The 19688-nt window shown below is 59.2% G+C and overlaps 2 protein-coding genes across 3 annotated transcripts; both read left to right on the top strand.

The window, feature by feature from the left end:
• Positions 1 to 1551: 1551 nt before the first annotated feature.
• LOC130150181 (extracellular serine/threonine protein kinase FAM20C-like) lies at positions 1552 to 6927 on the top strand. Its single transcript, XM_056340853.1, has 10 exons — positions 1552 to 2039; positions 3493 to 3668; positions 3754 to 3832; positions 4334 to 4426; positions 4610 to 4725; positions 5029 to 5209; positions 5333 to 5442; positions 6121 to 6202; positions 6347 to 6406; positions 6492 to 6927. The coding sequence occupies exons 1-10, from the start codon at positions 1570 to 1572 to the stop codon at positions 6724 to 6726; spliced, it is 1602 nt and encodes a 533-aa protein (XP_056196828.1). The 5' UTR covers positions 1552 to 1569; the 3' UTR covers positions 6727 to 6927.
• A 1971-nt stretch (positions 6928 to 8898) lies between these two features.
• SUN2 (Sad1 and UNC84 domain containing 2) lies at positions 8899 to 19425 on the top strand. 2 transcript variants are annotated; one of them, XM_056339693.1, is made up of 18 exons: positions 8899 to 9013; positions 9350 to 9515; positions 10052 to 10224; positions 10387 to 10521; positions 10723 to 10818; positions 11015 to 11108; positions 11320 to 11390; positions 11652 to 11776; positions 12102 to 12332; positions 12417 to 12494; positions 12583 to 12626; positions 13078 to 13243; positions 13330 to 13557; positions 14620 to 14704; positions 14814 to 14929; positions 15118 to 15285; positions 15731 to 15823; positions 15940 to 19425. In XM_056339693.1, the coding sequence occupies exons 2-18, from the start codon at positions 9388 to 9390 to the stop codon at positions 16051 to 16053; spliced, it is 2145 nt and encodes a 714-aa protein (XP_056195668.1). In that variant the 5' UTR covers positions 8899 to 9013; positions 9350 to 9387; the 3' UTR covers positions 16054 to 19425. The 2 variants fall into 2 exon arrangements, 1 of the variants encoding a protein (XP_056195668.1); XR_008821994.1 differs by lacking the exon at positions 15940 to 19425 and having other exon boundaries at positions 15122 to 15285.
• Positions 19426 to 19688: the final 263 nt, after the last annotated feature.

A 19688-nucleotide genomic window follows, 5' to 3' on the forward strand; every position in this document is an offset into this window, starting at 1 on the left:
AAGCCATCTGCTCCTCTCCGCCCGGCTCCTTCTGCAGGGCTTCAAGCTCGCCAACCAGGCTGGAAAGCTGTCCTCCTCCTCCTCCCTGTTCGCCCTGGCTTCCATCAGCCATCTTGTTAGCGCAAGGCACGGGAAGGGAACGCAGGGCTGAATCTGGGGTGGCTGATGGTGTCAGCCGAAGGCGGTTTCCAGGCAACTGTAGTGCTGTGGGACACGGTGAGCCAAGAACATCAGGAGCACCGCGTTCTTGCTGTACCACCTGGGAGGGGGCCGAGCCCGGGACTGACAGAGCTGGCACGGGATGGTGCAGAGAGGCCAGCGCGAGTGAGAGGGTAGTGCAGGGATGCCAGCAGGGGAGACGGTCTCCAGCGTACCCCCTTATGTCTGCCACTCATCTTACCCTCCCTGGCTTGGAGCAAGGATGTCCAAGCTGGCTGCTGGTACATTACACAGCGAGGAAGGACCGTGTGATGTATGGGATTTCACACGCCCTCTGCATCCTTTGGGAAATAGAAAAGAGGAAAAACATCACTCTAGACTCTGTATCCAAGCCACCAACCTTGTTGCAGGTGGTCCTGTGCTTCTCTGTCCCTTAACAAATCCAAAGGTCTCCCCCTACAAGTCATCAGCTGGTTCTGCCCATGCAGCTCAGCTCTGTGTCCATGGATGTCACTGGAAAAGTGAATTTCTTGCAAAAATGGGCTGTCCTGCCCTTCCATAAGCTGCTAGTTCTTCCCCAACACTTGGTGGGTCCTTCTGTCCCTTTGTGCTGATGCCCGAGGCAGCAGGCAGCATCCTCACTCCTGCCTGCTTGCCTCCCCTGCCTGCTTCAGAGGCCCTGGGAGCATCCCTGCCCATGAACCTCACCTGCCCGGCATCCCTTCCGTACACTGCCAGCCCGTATTTTTCCCTCCTATTAATGCTGATACTCACCTCTCCTTCGTTTTACCTAATTTGAGTGGTTTTTGAAAGGGGGGTTGAGTACAAGTGATTTTGAATAGATGGGGGAGTGTGGTAAAATTGCTCTAGCGGAGCAGCAGGAGAAAAACTCTCCTGGGCTATGAGTGTGTGGATGTGATGGACATGGGGAACTGGGCTGAGTGGTGCTGGGCAGGGTGGGTGCTGCAGGAGAGCAGAACCGCCTTAATGCCCTGTATACAAAGAAATGTTCTGCAGCCCTGTGCAGGTGACAGCATAGAGAGATGGGACAGCGTGGGGGTTATCTGCAGTCATCGTTGTCTCCAAGCCAGCCTTGTGGCTATTGATTTGGAACTTGCCCTGTCGTTCACGCTAACCTTGGTGGTGCTAGCTTGCTCCTTATCAGCACTGATAAATCCCATTGCAACCTCCTGCCCCGTCCTGCTGTCAGCCCAGTGGTGTCACCCCTTGAGGTGCCGTGGTGACAGATCTTTCCTGCAACTCTGCCCTTGCACTGGTTGCTCTTTTGCTGCAATGCTCTAAATCCAGGACGCCTCACTCCTATTTTTGCACAGAGGCTGTGGCTGCACCAACTGTCTTTTAGCCCTGGGTGGGTGCCCACCTCTCGCTGAGCATCTCGGCCAAGGAAGGATGCGTTGCCGGCTGCAAACGCTTTTCCAAAGGAAATTTAAAGTCAGCCTCCTCTTTCTCCTGCTCTTGGCCTTCCTGGTACACCTGGCGATGGACTTGGCTCTCCCTGCAGCCCACAAGGCCTGCGGCTGCAACGCAAAAGCACCAAAAGCCTCGGGTGTCCTATCAGGCAGCCCCATGCTGGCCAGCCCCAAAAAGCTGAGCCTGCGAATCCTTCAGGATTTCAGTGGCAGCAACGGCTCCTTGGAGAAAAGCTCCCAGCCACAGGGAGCAGGACTGCATGCAAGGGCTGGAGGGCCAGGGGTCCCACACCAGCACAGAGAGGGACAGACCAAGGGATCAAAGCTGGCGGCACTCTTTGAGCACCCTCTTTACAACATCCCAATCCCGAAGGTGACAGAGAAAGACAAGCTTTTCGTTGTCAACTCCATGGAGAAGTTCAGCCTGCACAGCAGCGGGAGCGATGAATGGTGAGGAGTGAGCTCAGCCCTGGCTTGCTTTTGAGGGGTATGTGGGTTTGAGGGGACAAGTGGCAGCAACCAAACACATCATTTCCCTGCGTAGATCAGCACCCTACCCGAGAGGGGCCCCAATTGCTGAGCACGCTCTTCTTGTGCCTCAAATCCTCTCTTAGCCCAGAATTTCTAGGCTGCTCCCTGGGAGCCTGTAGCACATGGTGAAGTCAAAGGAGACTTGAATTATTCATAGAATTATGCAGGGTATCTTTTAGTTGATCTCCTCGTCTCCTTTCCTTCCCCAATGCAGACTAGCCTTTGGTTTGCCTTTATGTATATGAGGAAGTCCCCACTCCAGACTGCTAACCGGTTTTATTCCCCTCTCCTGACACGGTTGGAGATGCAAAGCCTGCAATATAGGTTACCTCTAACCATGAGACCGTTCCCATCCTGCATTTCGCAGGACATTGTCTGACCTCTTTAGTTTCAGCTTTATGGTGAGCTCACTGTTGCTGGCTGCCTATTTTTATCACTGGACTACTAACCTCTAATTAGGAGGGAAGATATTAAAAGCTTTAGTGTTGATACCCATAGCAGCTTCCTTACGGAAAGCACACCTTCCAAACACGGTGGCTGCTAAAGCTGGGAGAGAATAAAAGCTGGTTTAAGAGCTGGTTACCACAGATGGGCATTTGCCTCTGAGGACCACCTCACCTGTTGGGTAGCCATGGGAGATGGGTCTGGTTTGATGTAATTGGGGCACAGTCTGCATTTTCCTAGAGAGACATATGAATTTGCATTATAGATACCCTGGGCTGGACTGTCCCATTGCAGTGCCTGTGGGTGCTGGTACAGAGGAGTGGAAGATACCCCCAGGACCCCCACCCTGAATGCCAGCAAAATGCAAATTTGCAGGATGCACAGAGGCAGGGATAGTGCTAGCCCAAACTCATCCTTCCAGGGAAGTCAGGGGTGCACAATAAACCCATCCAAGGGGAACTGGATGGTGAGGGTGGGCGTTCAGGTCAGTGCTGGCGATGGCTTGGAAGCCCTTGCTCCTCCACCCCTGTTTTATGGATGTGTGTGTGTATTCCTGGGAGCTAATCTCTTGGGCAAAATCCATGAGATGAGCTGCTCCAGCAGGGAAATAAAGGCACGGATGAGAGAAACAGGATCAGCTGGGGGATTTTCCATGGGGGATGCAGGGGAAGACACTGAGCCCCCTCTGGCTCTGCTAGCGGGTCTTCCCAGCCACCAGCCATGGGTGGGATCTGCCCAGGTGCCAGGAGCCCCAAGGAGGACACTCAGGGCAGGGGTTTTCACCACCACCCAGGGCTTGTGCTGGGCCTTTCCCCTGCCTCACCCTCCATGAGCCGGCTCCCAGGAAGGGCCTGAGGACGTGGGGCCTGTCCAGTCCCGACTAAACACTGTCGTTGTTGTTGGGGTGGTGGTGGCTGTCGGGCTGCAGGGTCAGCAGCAGTAAAGCCGAGACGCTCCTCCCGACAGGGAAGACGGCCTACGACACCTATCCTACCTGGCTGAAATTCCACGTTGGCATCAACCGCTATGAGCTGTACCCTCGCCAGGACCCCCTGATGCCCACCCTCCTCCAGGATTTGGCCACAAAGAGGATCGTCAGCTCGGGTACCACTTCCCTGCCTGCACCCCTGCCCACACCCCTGCCCCTGCCTGCTGCCTGTCTCCCTCATACCAATGTGGCACCTTTCAGTCCAGAAGTCCGGTGGGACCCAGCTCAAGCTCATCATGACATTCCCAAATTATGGGCAGGCCCTCTTCAAGCCAATGAAGTAAGTAGAGTGGGGGACAACCCCCTACCTCCCACACGTGGTCCCATTAGGCGGCGAGGAGCGGCTGGAGGAGACCATGAGGGAAAAAATGGAGATGTGCTTCATTTGCTACCTCGCTTGAGCCCCCTTACCCCAAAACCTAGGGGAGCGGGATGGTCCCCTTCCCCTCTCCTTCCTTGGTGGTGCTTGCAGCAGGCTGGGCGCAGCTTGTGATGGGGTAGTGACCTCCAGTGGTGGAAAGAAGAAGACGGTCCATGAGGACTATCGAGGACTCTCCAGTTCATGAGGGCTTCCCAGCCCTTGGGGTTGGGAGCAGGGGGTGCATGGGGGCCTGGCTGGGGGGTTCGGTGCCGCACCCGGCAGGGAGTGACTGGAGGAGACTGGGTCTGGCTGTGTCTCCAGTAGCACTGGGGGCATAAGGTGAGGGGTGGTTTGGAGCCAAACCAGCCTTGGGGTGACCCTGTCTATGGGCATTGCCACCACCCTCCCCTCTTTTCCCAGGCAGACCCGGGACCAGGAGACCCCCATTGATGTCTTCTACTTCTCAGACTTTGAGCGGCACAATGCAGAGATTGCAGCCTTCCACCTGGACAGGTGAGCACAAGCTTTGCATCCAAATTTTCCCTCCCAGGACAGCAAAGTGGCAGAGAAATTCCTCCTTCATCCCACCTCTTCCCTTCTGTTGCAAGGGATACGTGCATCTCATGGTGATTTTAATAACTTGCTGTGAAAAACATCCAGGATCGGCAAGAAATGGTTCTGAGTTCTGTGTTTCAGGATCCTGGATTTCCGGCGAATCCCCCCAGTTTCTGGCCGTTTGGTCAATATAACAAAAGAGATTCGTGACATCACCACGGACAAGAAACTGGCCAAGACTTTCTTCATCTCCCCAGGTGAGTTTTCATGCCATCCATCCTCTCCTGCAGCCACCCGCATGGAGCTCACCTGGAGCTGGCTGCTCCTGCCCTGTCTCCCCCTGCATCAGGGCAAACCATCCCTTTGTAGACTGCTCCAGCTCCCAACGGGTCCCCTGCCACGGAGCTCTGCTCCTCAAGGCCTTCCTTGCCATTGCTTTGCTGGTGGCACGTGGCCACAGCACATGGGGCATCCTCACCCAGCTGGACCACCCTGTATGGGAGTAGAGGGCTCGTTACCTTCCTGCTGTTCGTCAACCTTTGCTTTGTCCCCATGGCCAGCGGGCAACGTCTGCTTCTACGGGGAGTGCTCCTACTACTGCTCCACTGAGCACGCCCTCTGCGGTAAGCCGGACCTTCTGGAGGGTTCCATGGCCGCCCTGCTGCCTGACAAGACCTTGGCCAAGCGCCGCTCCTGGCGCAGCCCCTGGCGCCGCTCCTACCACAAGAGCAAGAAGGCTGAGTGAGCCGGGGCACGGGGAGCACGGGGGGCAGCGGGCATGGAGCAGCAGAGCCATGGGGTGGGAGCAGACCACCCTACAGCTTTCCTCACAGCCCTGTCCCCCACCCTGGCCTCTGCCTGCAGGTGGGAGCTGAACCCCAACTACTGCACTCAGGTGCGAGAGACGCCGCCCTACAACAGGGGCCATCGCCTCCTTGACCTCATCGACATGACAGTCCTCGATTTCCTTATGGGTGAGCCCTGCCGTGCCGGCGCTGGGGGCTGGGGGGGGAACCTCGGGACCAAGAGGCCCAAATGGCTCCATGTCCCATGGCTCTACATCCCATGAAGTTTGTTGGCCAAACCGTTGCTTGGGCTGCAGAGAGCTGCGCTCTTACCCAGAGTGAAAGCAAAGGGCTGTGCTGTTAGGGCATATCCCAGGCAGAAGCTCAAAGACAAGAGATGCCAGGGAGATCCCAGCTGAACAGCCCAGGCACAGGAAACACCTCCTGGCAAGCTCCCATGTGCAGCCCCTGGAGAGCTGGGGCTGGCAGTGATGCTCCCAGGGGCTCGTGCTGCCTCTCCCATCCTTGGGGCAGCTCCTTCTCCCCTGTGCTGTCCCCTGCCATTATCTGACTTGGAGAGCTTCCCGCCTTGTCCCTGGCCACCCAGCCATGTCTTTGCAGTTACTTCTGCTCCATTTGCTGCTGTTGTCCCTCCATGGGGCTGTTGGGTTGAAAAGGGGCCTGGAGGCCCTGGAGGCTCTGCTTGTGTCCCCCCTATGGCCATGGCCACGGGACGGGCACCTCAGAGCTGCCCTCAGACCTTGTCACCAGCCCCTGAGTATCAGTCTTGCACCAGGAGGGTGCTCTGTGTCCCTGCTCCCACCTCCCAGCCCACCAGTCGATGGCAAATGTTTTGCTTCGCTGCAGGCAACATGGACCGGCACCACTACGAGACCTTTGAGAAATTTGGGAATGACACTTTTCTGCTGCACCTGGACAACGGCCGTGGGTAAAGCAGGGGGAGAGGGGGAGGCTGCAATCCTGTCAAAGGGGCCGGGGGAGACCATGAGTCTTGCCAAAATGCACCCCAAGCTGGGCTCTGAACCATGGGGTGATGCCACCCTGACACCGACCGGTGGGCTTCTCCCCCCAGCTTTGGCACACACTCGCGTGATGAACTGTCCATCCTGGCTCCCCTCCAGCAATGCTGCAGGTAAGGGGCTGCTGCTGCCCACCCCAGAGCTGCCATTGGGGTGGGGGTCCCCAGGTTGAAACCTCTCCCTTCTTGTCTTTGTCAGCATCAAGAAGTCAACCTACCTGCGGCTGCAGCTGCTGGCCACTCAGCCCTACCGCCTGAGTGACCTGCTGCAGGAGGCGCTGGCCACTGACCCCCTGGCCCCCATCCTGGCCGAGCCCCACCTGCAGGCGCTGGACCGTCGCCTGGGGAAGGTGCTGGTGGTGGTGGGACGCTGCCTGGCCAGGGCAGCCCACCCAGACGAGGTGCTGGTGGATGACGTGGGGTCCCGGCTGTGATGGAGGGCTTGGTGCCCCACTAAGTTGGGGTGTCTTGGTGCACTGCCGAGGGTGTTGTGGGGACTGGCATGCAGCTCTTGATTCTGTGTAGCTTTGGCTTTCAGCAGCGCCAGAGCCGGCGGTGCCATGTGCTAGGAAAGCGGGCTGTAAGGATAGCCAGTATAGGGAGGGTATTTGAATAAAAAAGGTTGGCCTAGTGGAGAAGACACAAGCTGAGATTTCCCCCACCTGGCTTGTCCTTGTGTGCCTGGATGTGTTGCTTCAGCTCTCCAAAGCCTTTTAGGAAAGGGTAGGGATTTCTCCTGGTTTTGTCCAGCAAGAGCTGCCAAACTCAAGGAGCTGGCAAGCTCCTGCTGCCCCAGCCCTCCCCAGCACGGCAATGCCCTGCTGATCCCCAAAAAGAGAGCTGAGGATCCCCACTGCCAATGTGGGGAACCTGAGGCACAAGCTCCCAGCCACCTGCCACTTGTCCCTGCCCCGCTCCTCCCACACCCACCTGAAAACCTCCACAGCTCCGGCATCGCCACCTCTGCTGCAGCACTGGGGTTGCAGCAAGGGGACACAAACCCCACTTCCACCCACAGCATCCCCCCAAATCCCCTGGGAACCGCTGCTGGCTCCCTCCCTGCCCAAAAAAGTGGCTCTCAGGAGGGGACGGATTGACCCAGAGCCACGCACCCTATTTAGTGCCTGGTGGCTCAGCACCCAGCTTATCCCCTGAGCCTCCCAGGGAGGTTAATCCACAGCAGGGTTACGTCAGCTGGGGCAGGTGCCATTGCTAAGGCTACCGCCAGTGTCCCCAGGATGGGGCACAGGGCTGGCATCTGCATGGCCAGAGATAAAGGTGCCACCGGGGAGATGTCCTCTGGCCCAGCCAGTCACCCACAGAGCGATGGGAAGCAGCAGGAAAGAGTGAAAAAGGGCGGCTGGCGCAGCGGGAGACAGGGCTGCCCTGGAAAAGCCAGGCGGAGATTTAGGCCGGAACAAAAAATGGGCTCGAAAGGGAGAGAGAAAAAAACCAAAAGCGAGACAAAGAGGATCTGTCCACGTTACACAACAGGACTGGGGACTCTGAATTGGGGTTTGTTGTGACGTGCCCCCCCCGCCCCCGACGCTGGCAGCATGTCCTGCTGCTGCCCTGGCTGCTGCACCAAACCCCGGCACAGGGAGGAAAAGGTTTCAGGGCTGTTCTGCAACAGGTTACTCCCCTTCTGCCAGCTCCATGTTGTTTGACTCTCGCCACGAGTGCCTTTTTGCCTTCACAGCGCTGGCTGGCGAGGCTGTTCCTGCCCTGTGCCCCACAGACACAGCCCCACAACTGCGTCCGGACACGGGTGGCCGGTTCCCCTCTCCTCGCTGAGCCCCCCCGGGAAAATCCCTTTCCAGGGCGCTGTCAGGCTCGGGCCGGGCCGTGGGTGGGCGGCTGTTTTCTCAGCCTGGTGAGTTTGCACAAGGTCCCGGCTGCGCCGCTGCAAGTTCAAGGTCCCACGGGAGCCGCCGGGTTTGGCTCGCACCCCGCTGCCGAGCCGGCCCGGCCGCCTGCGGGGGGAGCGGGATGGTACCGGGGTGCCCGAGGAGCAGCAGAACCCGCCGGCCCGGTCGCGGCGGCGCTGGTAGCGCGTGGGCACCGGGGCGTCGAGCGGCGCTGCCCGTGCCGCGGGGACGGGTTCGGCCCTGCTGCCGCCCCGGGGGCGCGGGGGGGGGACGGCTATTTACCAACCCACCGGGGCTGGCAAACCGTCTGTCCCACCAAAACCCAGAGGGGGCCGGGGCCGGGGCGCAGCTCTGCAGCTGGGAGCCCCCATTTTGGCCCTGCATCACCCGTGGGACCAGCCCGGGGGCTGCCCTTGGCCCTGGGGTGGCGGGGAACACACCTCCCGGGCTCAGGCGTTCGGCTCCCCGTGGGCAACCGGGAGGTGGGGGTGGGCTCTCCCCGTCGGCCGACCCCAGGGGGGATGATAAAAATGAGATAAATAAAGCAAAATAAAATAAAATATGAAAATGACAGTAATAACAATAACAATAACAACAACAACAACAATAATAATAATAATAATAATAATAATAATAATAATAATAATAATAATAATAATAATGGCATATCGAGGAGGCCCCTAGAGGCCCGGGGGGTAGCGGCCCCCCCGCCGGCGCGCGCGCGGTGCCGCGAGGCGGGGCGGGCGGGGGGCGGGGCCGGGGCCGCTTCCCCTGCACAACAAAAGGGAGCGCAGCGGCGGCGGCGGCCGGGAGCGGCGTTGCGGGCGGCCGCCCTGCGCTGCGTGGCTCGCCGGTGGGTTGGCGTGGGGCGGTGGCGCGGGCGCGGCGGGTTTGCGGGGGGCGGGAGCTGCGGGAGGCACGGCTCGCGCCGGGCGGGGGCTCGGTGGGGCAGGGGCCCTGCCGTCGGGCGGGTGCCGGCGCAGCGGAGGCGGCTGTGACCCTATAAGGGGAGGCGGCGGCGCTGGCTCCGCGGCGGTGGGGGGATGGCCCGGGCCGGCAGACGCCCCTCGGCGGGCTCGTAGCGCCCCCGGCCGCACCGGGCACGCCACGGCCGCCTGCGCGGGAGGGGTTTTCGGTACGTGCTGGGGTCTCCTTGCACTGACACTTCCCTCTGTTCCCGGCTCCCCAGGTGTACCGTGATACCCGCCCCCCCCTGCCGCCGCCGCCATGTCCCGCCGCAGCCAGCGTCTCATCACCACGCGCTATTACCCCGGGGACGACGATGCCACGACCAGCAGCAGCGGCAGCTCTCTGCTGGGGGGCCAACAGCTCCCCTTCAAGGAGAGCACCGGCAGGTCGGTGGGTTGGGGGGCCGGGTGGGACCCCCTCGTCCCGAGCGCGGCCGGGGCGCTCCATCCCGCGCCGCGGACCGGCCGCCTTCCGGGGGGAACGGGGGGGGGGGGCGGCAGGGCGGCTCGCGGCAGGGAGTGTGACAGCAAACTCGGTAACTCGCTGCGTGTGGGCACAGCCACCCTGGCACTGGCTGCGACCCCGCCCCGGTAAAGGCGCCGTCTTCCCCCACCCCCCCCCCGCGCCCTCCCGCCCCGGTGCAGGCGGCCGCCACCGGGTACCGCCGGCAGGAGCTGCGCTGCGAGCGCGGGCCGGAAAACCGCAGCAGCGCGAGCGGAAGCGGCGGCAGCAGCCCCGGCAGGGGCGGGGGGGCCTTTCGCAAGCGGTGGTTGCACCCTGAAACCTGCTGCCATCTGGTACGGGGGAGGGGGGCGGCAAGGGGAAGTGATGCGGCCGAGGGGTGGTTGTGAATTCCCCGGGTGCTCTGTGACCCCACCCCGTAACCGCCCGGGGCCGATGGGGCCGTTCTCGCCCTCGGCAGGACGATCAGGAGGAAATCGAGCAGCACCAAGCGCCTCTCTCCCTCCCCGGGCACCCAAACCTCCTACTACAGCGAGTCCCTGGTGAGCGAGTCCTACCTGGGGGGCAGCCGGGGCCTCGCCGCCCTGGGCAGCTCTGTGCTGGATGATGCCCTGGACAGCAGCACATACTGGGGTGAGCCCGTCCTCCCTCCCACGGCAGCTGGGGACCCCCCTGGGCATCGGGGGGGGGTGGGGGGGTGGCGTTGGGGCAGGCCCCCCAGGCTAGCCGATGAGGTTGTCCCCTGTGAGGGGTGGTGGTGAGTGGTTTCTCAGGGGGATGCTGTTTTGGGGCCAGGTGGGGAGCTTTCCAGCAGGAGGAGAAGAGGCGTAGGGGACGCAGAGTCCAGCAAGATCAATGGGCTGTTGGAGAGCAAGATGTATGACACCTACGCCTCTTCGTCTGGGTACTCCTCGGAAGACGACTACGCAGGTAGGGATGCACCAGCCTCTCTGCAGTGGCAGCGGTGCTGGAGGAGATGTCCTCAAGGGGACCAGCCCAGGACATGGCTGTGCCCAGGGTGCTGCCAGCCGCCTTTGCATGCCACCCCCTGTGCAAAGCTTTTGCCCTGGGCAATGCACAGGGGCACAGACTCTCTTTTAGTGACTTACTGCCTCGCTTCTTCCTTTCCAGGTCAACTCTACTCTGGCCAGAGTAGCTCTGGGTCGGGGCTGAGGACCGCAGCCTCTCGAGTAGGCTCCTTCCTCTGGCAGGTGCTCACCTCCCCAGGTGAGTGGAGGACTGGGGGTGGGGGTGGGGGTGCTCTAGCAGCACCTTTCTCCCATCAGCATCTCTGTTCTCCGTGTGCCATGTGTGCTGCTCCTTGCTTGGGTAGAGGGGTTTTATCCCCCTCTGTGGGAGCATCCTCTGGGATGGAGGGATCCTCTGTTGGACTCTGCCTGAGGCTTGGTTTCTCTCCTGGCAGTCCGGTTCGTGGGGTGGCTGTTCTCAGGACTGGCAGCTGCCTGGCACCGCCTCACCGGCACAGCTCCCCACACGGGTGGCGTCCCCTTCTCTAGGTGAGTGTGGTGGCAGGACAGCAGGGTGGGGGAGGCCTGGGGAAAACCTGCAGGATCTCAGAGAGGGGCTGCCCCACAGAGCCCAGCATGGTGGGGTGGGCGTCTTGTGCCAGAGCCCGGTTGGGCTTTGCTTTCCCTCTGCCCCCATCCAGAGGAGCACTGCAGTGGGGGAACGTGGCTGCAGTCCTACAGGCACCTCTTTGTGCTCCAGGCGCTACCCATGGCTGAAGAGGTCCCTGCTTCTGCTGCTGCTCCTCCTGCTCCTTGCTGTTGCTGCCTACGGTGAGTTGGCCTGGCTCAATCTGTTGCCCTGATGTCTGGGGCAGTGCAGAGCATCCCACTGCTGTATGTGGGGGATGGGATGGCCCTAAGCTCAGTGCTTATAGCTCCTTGTACCCTGGTGCATCTGCACCCTTGTGCTGGGGCTTCCTGGTAACCCCAGGTGATGCTGATATGGCTGTGCCTCTGCATGTCCGCCCTGTCCCCTGCTGTGGCCCATCACTGGCTTGCCTTTTTAACCATCTCATCCCCCCGATTGCTCAGGAGCTTGGTACTTCTACCCATACGGGCTGTCGACATTCAGCCTCCCCACCTTCTCGTGGTGGGGAGCTGGAAAGCTTTCCTCCTCTGATGTGCCTGGAGCAGGGGACCTGACCGCACTGGACCAGGTAAGGCATAGCGGTGGCCCAGGTGACTTGCAGTGAGAGCTGGGACAGTGTGTTCTGTGTCTGAAAGAACCCTTCCAGGGGATGGGGAGGTGCTGGGGGTTGGTGGAGAGATGTCTCCCCCAGCTTGTCGCCATCTCACTCTGGGGGTGTCCCAGGAATGGAGCAGGACCAATATCTGCTGGCTGCTGGGAAGCAGCAGATGAATAAAGTGCCACTGACGCTGGGGACCAGGTGGCCTAGGTCCTCTTTCACTGGGATCCCTGTGGAGCAGGTGGTCCCCAGCTCCCTGTGGGGGCTGCATTGTGCCCTGCCTTTGCCACTGCAGGGGCTTCGGGGGGAGCACCGGCTCCTGGCTCGCTTCCAGGCCCTGGAGAAGCGCTTTGAGGCACTGGAGGCTGAGGTGTCACGGTGGGAGCTGCAGCGGGGGGCGGCAGCGGTGGCAGCAGGGGGAGAGCCGCCCTCAGGGGACATCTTGGCATTGCTGGAGGGACTGATGAGCCGCCGGGATACAGGGCTGAAGGAGCATCTCCGCACTGACATGACCAGCCACCTCCAGGTGAGGGGCGTGAGGGGCACATGGGGACTTGGGTGCGTGTGGGTTTGGACTCTGATGTTCCCCCATGTTCCCCTCACCCTGCAGGGTGAGCTGGATGCCCTCCGAACTCAGGTGCAGAGGGATTTAGACGAGCGCCTGGGGAAGATGGCACAAGCCTCTTTGGTAAGGGGGTGAGCGTGTGGTGGTACCTGGGCAGGGACATCCTCACCACTGGCATCATAGGTCTCACAGCTTCCCCTTCTCCTGGCAGGAGATGGAGGCACGCTTGATGGAGCTGAACTCGAAGTGGCGGAGGTAACGCTGGCTGCCAGGGCAGAGATGCTGCTGCTCTGTTAGGGGCAGGCAGGTAGCAGGGTGAAATCCCCACGGCGAGGCTTAGGAGGGGTTTCCAGGTCTAGTCTGTTTGAGGCAAAGGAGAGGTTGAGTGCTATGGTCTTGGCGGGGGAGGGGAGGGATGGATATGCAAGTATGTCGGCAAGAAAGTGCTCTGGTGGGTGGCAGGGCTCAAAAGGCAGTTGCAGCAAATGACCTTTGCCACCATCATTTTGCATCGCTGTGAGGACTGTGGCCCTTCAGCCAAGGAGCAAGCTGGGGATGCTTTCCCGCAGGATGCAGTAGAAAAGGTCACTGCCACAGGAATTGAAACAGTTTGGAGCAGGTGATGGGGGATGAACCTCCTCCCCCAAATTGCAGAGGGGAGTTGGGACTGTCAGCGTGAGGTTTTGTTGCCTTTCTCCCGGCACAGCTCAGCGCAGGAGAGCCTGCAAGGGAGCTTCCAGCAGGAGGTGGGTGAGCTGGAGCAGGAGGTGGCAGCGCTGAGGAGGGAGCTGGCAGGTCTCAAGTCGGACCAGGAGGTGATGGGGAAGAACGTGGAGGGGATGCTGGAGCAACTGAAGGCGGTGCGGGCTGATGTGAGTCCTCCAATCCTCACCCTGTTTGGCAGAGGGAGGCATGAGGATGCCTGCCCCAGGGCTGAGCTCTGTCCCCACTGTTTCAGGTGGAAACGCAGTTCCCGGCGTGGGTCAGTCAGTTCCTGTCACAGTCCCGGCGGGATGGTGCCGCTGGCCTCATTCTCCAGCGTGAAGACTTGCAAGCGGAGCTCCAGGCCCTGGAACACAAGATCCTGGCCAAAGTCTTGGAAGACCGGAGGCTGTCGGCACGGGATGCTCAGGCCGGTATTGGAGTGGCCCTGCAGCAAGCGGGGACTGCGGGGGTGACAGAGGAGGTGAGTGCTGGCCTGAGCCCCAGGGACATGATGGTGACCACAGGTGTGGAACTGGGGGCTGTGCCCCACTGTGTGTGTGCTGGGGTGGGGCTGGCATACATGCCTGGCAGATGGCAGAGCTGTAAGGACAGCCATTACAGCTGGGACATCGATCTTGGCCCCAATCACAGCTGGCAAGAGCATCCCTGAAACTCCTTCATCCCTTCTCTGTTGCCAGCCTGTCCTGGGCTGTGCCTGCACCCTGCCCCAGAAGAGGTCGCAGGTGGCCAAATCCCCATGCCTGTGAGACTGTGGCTGTCTCAAAATCCAAGTTTCTGCTCAAGCATCAGAAGGTGGGGCAGGTGCTAGTGAGGTTTCCATGGGTTGAGCATCTTGCTTACCCTTGTCCTCCAGCAGTGCTGCAGAGTCATTTGGGACAAAGCATTTCAGCAAAATGACACCAAGGGAAAAAATGAGCCTGCTTGCTTTGGAAGAAGTTGCTGGCAATTCCCTGCGGAGGTAGTGGAGGGAGGGATCAAGCTGGGATTAGCAGGCCCTACAGTCTGTGCAAGCTTCATGCATGCCATAAAGTTTAGATCCACAGTGGTGTTGCAGGGTCCCAGCTCCTGGGGCTGGGTTTGGCTCCAGAAGCATGCTCTGGCCTGCTCTCCCTTTTCCAGATGCGCAGAGCTCTCATCGATCCTGCAGGTTGGGGCAGGAGGAGCCAGCAGATGATGCTGGGGAGGACTGGGTGGGCTGTCAGGTTGCCTGGTACCCACTGGGGGAATACCCCTCCTCCCCTGGGGCCAACCCCTCTTTCCGGATGGGGATGAGGGAGCCCAGCCTGCCTGGGTGCTGCCCTTTCATTGCACAGCTCCTCTCGTCTGGAGTATTTTTAGCAACCTCTGATGAGGCTTCCCAGCCAAATGCGTGTCCTCTCATTTTTGCCACGGTGATTCATCCCCTGGCTGTTCTGTGGGAAGGTCCTTGCGCCCTCTCTGTCCCTGCAGGGTGGAGGCGGGTGGGGAGCAGGATGCCTGCCCTGGCCCTTCACCCGTCTTGTGCCCTCTGCTCCTGCTGCAGCAAGTGCATCTTATCGTGGACCAGGCCCTGAAGCGCTACAGTGAGGACCGCGTGGGGATGGTTGACTACGCCCTGGAGTCAGCAGGTGGGTGGTGGGGGAGACTTGCCCACCCTGGATGAGCCAGCCATCCTGGGGAGGGGACCACAGGGTGCTGGCACCCAGCTTATCTGCTGTCCTCCCCTCTCCATGCCAGGGGCCAGCGTCATCAACACCCGCTGCTCAGAGACCTATGAGACACAGACGGCACTGCTGAGCTTGTTTGGCATCCCCCTGTGGTTCCACTCACAGTCCCCCCGTGTCATCCTGCAGGTGGGCACCGGCGGGGCGAGACCCCACTGACAGGGAGGACCAGCCAGGCTGGTTCTCACGTGGGCTTGGTGGGTTTTATTGGGCTCTTGCTGTCACTCTAAGCAAGCGGCCAGGCTGATGTTGGGATGGAGGAGAAAAATGTCACTGATGGTGATAACATTGCTGGTGTCTTGCTTCTGTGTTCGTAGCCAGATGTCAACCCTGGGAACTGCTGGGCATTTCGTGGGTCTCAGGGCTTTGCTGTCATCCGCCTCTCCAGCATCATCCACCCCACAGCCGTGACACTGGAGCACATCCCGAAAGCCCTCTCGCCCCAGGGGACCATTCCCAGTGCCCCCAAGGATTTCGCTGTTTATGTGAGTGCCCTTGCCCAGACTGGAGGGAGGACTGGGGGGATGTGGTGGGAGGGTGCCATGGTGGAGAAGGGCATGGGGGGGGAGGGCTGGTGAGCCCCACACCTGGCTGTGAAGTACTCTGGGGGGCTGCTCTTATCCTGAAGAGGAGGAAGAAGCAGTACTGGGGGGGGTAGGAGAGGGAGAGCACTGGGCTTTCAGGAAGCATTTTGGGTGACACTGGGAGAGAGGCAATCGAGTAGGTGTAACTTTTGGTCTTCTCCCCCTGCCCCATCCCTCCCCACTGGCCCCTGGCCCTGTTTGTCTCTTTTGGCCTGGAAGAGCAGGAGCAGGGGCCAAGTGTGCCTGCTTCTCTGTCTCCTGCTTCTGCCCTGGGTGCAGTCATTGTCTCTGGTCTCCCTGTCTGATCGCCCCGGTTTTCCCTTTCTGCTTCCCTGTCCCTCTGTAGGGCTTGAAGGAGGAGGGAGAGGATGAGGGTCTTCTCCTTGGGCAGTTCACCTACAACCATGATGGTGACCCCATCCAAACGTTTTACTTGGAGGTAAGTGCTTTGCTGTCAGAGCACCTGACCCCAAGAAGAAAATGGGGCTTGTGGGGTCTTTGAGCCTGTGAGAGTTCTCAAAGGCTCAGGTGTTTTTCCTTCCTCCTCTCCCCAAGGGCAATGCTGTGGGCACATACCAGCTGGTGGAGCTCCGGGTGCTGAGCAATTGGGGCCACCCCAAATACACCTGCATCTACCGCTTCCGCGTGCACGGGGAGCCAGCGCACTGACCCCCGGCTCCTGCGAGGGACGAGGATGCTGCCGGGCTGACAGCAGGAGGGGATGCGTCTGGTTCGCTGCTTTGCACGTAGAAATCCTGGGATGTGCCAGCAGCTGCCCTGGGGAGCTGCTCCCCTCGGGGGAGGAGAAGAGCTGGCGTTTAAGGGGTGAAGCTTTCACTCGTCCAAGGACTGGGGTGGCGAGGCAAGAGCATCCCACGTGGGTCCTAGCGCAGCCTGGCTTGTTTTCTGTGCGTACTGGACGTTTTAACTTTTTAAGCTAATTTTTTTATCGGGTCTGCGCAGCCCCTCATCCCTGTTTGTCTGCTCCTTTCTGATGGTGTGCGGAGCGTCGCTGGGGCTTGGGGAAAGGGGTACGTAACTTTGCAACGTGCTTCATGCAGGCTTGGGCGTGATGGGGTATATGGGACTGCGCTGACCAGCTCAGTGCCACGGGAGTAGGTAGGAGCCACCAGTCATGGCCACCGAGTGGCCCCCCTCCACGTGGGGCCACTCCTCCTGCCTCGGTGATGGTTCAAGTGAAAATCTTCAGACCTCCAATGCTGGGCTGGCAGAGGGGAAATAAGGCAGTATTAACGAAGTATTAATGTAAAACTAACGGTTTAGGACAGCAGGAGGGGAGAAATTCAGCGTGTGTTGGTGGCGGAGCCTGTCCTGGTGCTGCTGCCCATCTGCTTGAGCGCTCCCGCTGCCAGCGGCTGTGGTGGGTCTCGGCAATGCCATTGGGCCCCCGGCTCCATGGTATTAGGGTTGATGATGCTATTGAAAACTCCTGTTGCCTGCTTCCCTTTTGAGGTTTTTTTTTTTGTCTTTTTAAGTGGGGGGAAGGTGGGGGGGTGGGAAGGAGTTATTTTCCAGTTGGGGTGTTTGGGATTATTTTTTTGTAGTAACAAAGGGGGGTGGGGTGAGGGGGAGACTTTTTCCATGCAGTTTCTACTTAACCAGAGAATGTTACATGGTGCCACTTGGGCGAGTGGCTTAGATGCAGAGGGCTAGAGCTTTGTTTAGTAGGCGAATAGTGCACACAGTAGGATAAGCTAGAATAAGATGAGCAGAGCTGTTTAAAATATGGGCCTAGAGTTGTTGGTGGCTTAGTAGCTGGACCTGGGAGGCAAGGTCCTCTGGACCTTGGACTGCTGCTTGGCAGGGTGCCAGAGGCATTCCTGCCTTCCCTTGCTCTGGAGATGCCCTCTGAGACTGCAACGCATGGCTGCAGCCCCTTGCCTGCGGCTGCATCTGTACATAGGCGACTTTGCAGCGAGCAGGAGCTGCTGCCCCAGTGCTTGGCATGAATCCCTCTGTGCCTCAGTGGTCTCTTGGGTGGGAGATGGGGCAATCCCCAGGGCCTGCAGGTGCCAGCATGCTTCTGCACCTTGGGGAGCAACAGGGCCTCCCCCTACCTGCAGTGCTCAGGGCCGTCTCCGACACCTCCCGGTCCCTGATGGCAGATGGCTGGCACAGGCTGACCTCCTTTCTCTTGGAAGGGTTCCCTTTCCCTCCTGCCTTCTCCTCCCTGGCATAGCTTGGTTCCCTGAGCCCTGGGCTGCAGAGGACTGTGCCAGAGCAGGATGGGGCGTTCTGCCTGCAGCGGGCGCGTAGATCCTGCCAGTACCGCTGGGGGGGAGCTGTGGCAGGGCACTGCGGGCGGGATGCACAGGGACCTTCCCCAGGCTGAGGAGTGCCAGGGCCATCTGGCTGCCTCACCTCCTGGCTGCCTGCATCACGCTCTAGTTTGGCTTATGTCCTTGGGTGGCATTATACAGCCTCCACACTTGTGTTTTGTTGAAAGAAAAGCTAAAGGGCTCATCTTTAGCATTTCAGCCCTGTCTGATGCTGGCATCATCCTTTCCCTGGGACTGTCCTTTCCTGGGCACAGGCGGGGCACCATGAATTGATGCCCATTCTGTTCTTCCCTGCTTGAAGCACTGTAGGGCAAGGGACATAGAGAAAAGGGGCTGAAGAAGTGTCTCCCTTCATCGTGCCCTGATGTGTGCTGAGCCCTGAGCTCCTCAGTACCAGCCCCAGGGGATGAGTATGATGGCAGCATGCCCTTTCTGGAGGGGTCTGCTTACTCCAAGCAAGGAAAGCAAGCCCAAAGGATGCAGCCCCCTCTCTAACAAGTTAAGTTACTCCATGTAACCCTCTGCAGAGCTGGGAGGCCCTGCTCCTGGGAAAAAGCAGTCCTGCTGCCAGATCCAGTGATGATAAATTCTCTCCTATACTGAGTGTAGTCTTAATTCTTGGCAGCAATAGCCAAAGTTATTTTAAACTTGTCTACAGCTGTGTGCTTGCCTTGGAGTCATGTCCATGAGTACCCTGTGCACATAGAGTTCTGCTTTTGTGTATGTCTGGACCTGTCCCAGGCTCAGCAGAGTAGCTCCTGTATTTAATTGAATGATAAAGAGAGAGCAGTGATTAAGCTCTCCCCCTTCCCCAGGGGTTCTCTGGCTGCTGGAGCAAATGCCATAACCATGAGGCTGGAAAACCTCCTTTTTTAATGTCCTTTCTGGCTCCCTGGCTGCCAGGGTAGATGGGGTCTTTGCCCAAGAAAAAATGTTTTTTATAGTACATCAGGCACACTGGTGAGAGGTGGGAAAGAGTGACCTCTTTTCCTGAGAATGGAGTTGGAGCAGGGTCTCTGCCCCTTCCGAGGGGGTGTTAACTTGCTGGCTGTGGGGTGGGGAGCATCTGGCTTTACAAGACAAGCTTGCCCTGTCCCTGGGAGATGAAAGTTTCTGCTGTTCTGAGGCAAAAACTCCTGGAGATACCAGTGAGAGGAGGTCACCCTGGGGGCTTATGCCCTTCTCTAAGGGATAGTGCTGGTTTTGGAGGCCTCACCGTGCTGACTGCTGAGGATCCCAGAAAGGCATGCTGAGGCTATGTGCAGTTTCTCAGCCCCCAAATGCTGCACTGGTGCAGGGCTGCAGCCTGAGCGCCCGCACGGAAGCGCCTGGCCAGCTGCCTCTCCCGCAGCAGCTTGCAGGATTTCTGCAACACTTATCTGAGCTGCCAAGAAAAAGAGGGCACATTAAACTGCTGCTTCAGCATGTGTGCCCAGGGGTACTTAATCCTAGTGCTGATGCAGATGAGCCTGGTGAGGCAGGAGAAACATGAAACAGCTGTCAGAGCAGACTTCCCTTATTTACTCCCATTTCCCTCCTCAGTTTGCCCTACACATGTGTTATGAATTAGCCCTGCAGAAACAGATGGTTACAGGCAGGAGATGAGTTTGTGTTTGATGCTGTAGCCTGTTGCAAATGCTGCACTGTTTTGTTCATTCTATTTTTTAATCAACAGATTGTAATTTATGCCTATGCAAAGAAAAAAAAAAAGACCAAGACAAATAAATTATATCAAAACTGCTGTGACTGTTTTGAGTGTTTTGCAGGTGAATTTGCTGGTGGGCAAGGCCGAAGGCTGCAAAAAGGAAATTGGATTACTAGGGCTTGGGCTTGAGGAAGGTCATGCTGTTATCTTAATATCCAGGATGGTCTGGAGGCAGGCTTCTGTTGAGTGCCCATGCAGCTCCTTCCAGAAGACCACCCTAGAGAAAAGCTTGTTCTCTGCTGGCCCTGGACCAGCCATCTGCAGGAGGAGGGGGGCTGCATGGGCCTTTGCTCCAGCTA

Source organism: Falco biarmicus, chromosome 5 (assembly GCF_023638135.1).
Source record: "Falco biarmicus isolate bFalBia1 chromosome 5, bFalBia1.pri, whole genome shotgun sequence".
Taxonomy (NCBI): domain Eukaryota; kingdom Metazoa; phylum Chordata; class Aves; order Falconiformes; family Falconidae; genus Falco; species Falco biarmicus.

Excerpts from the sequence above, each read along its gene's own strand:
- LOC130150181 (XM_056340853.1), top strand. The coding sequence starts at position 1,570 with ATGCGTTGCCGGCTGCAAACGCTTTTCCAAAGGAAATTTAAAGTCAGC. Across the intron at positions 3,669-3,753 it reads AAAGAGGATCGTCAGCTCGG|TCCAGAAGTCCGGTGGGACC; the intron begins GTACCACTTCCC and ends GGCACCTTTCAG. Across the intron at positions 4,726-5,028 it reads GACTTTCTTCATCTCCCCAG|CGGGCAACGTCTGCTTCTAC; the intron begins GTGAGTTTTCAT and ends CCCCATGGCCAG.
- SUN2 (XM_056339693.1), top strand. The coding sequence starts at position 9,388 with ATGTCCCGCCGCAGCCAGCGTCTCATCACCACGCGCTATTACCCCGGG. Across the intron at positions 10,225-10,386 it reads GGACAGCAGCACATACTGGG|GTGGGGAGCTTTCCAGCAGG; the intron begins GTGAGCCCGTCC and ends TTTTGGGGCCAG. Across the intron at positions 12,627-13,077 it reads CTGAACTCGAAGTGGCGGAG|CTCAGCGCAGGAGAGCCTGC; the intron begins GTAACGCTGGCT and ends CTCCCGGCACAG.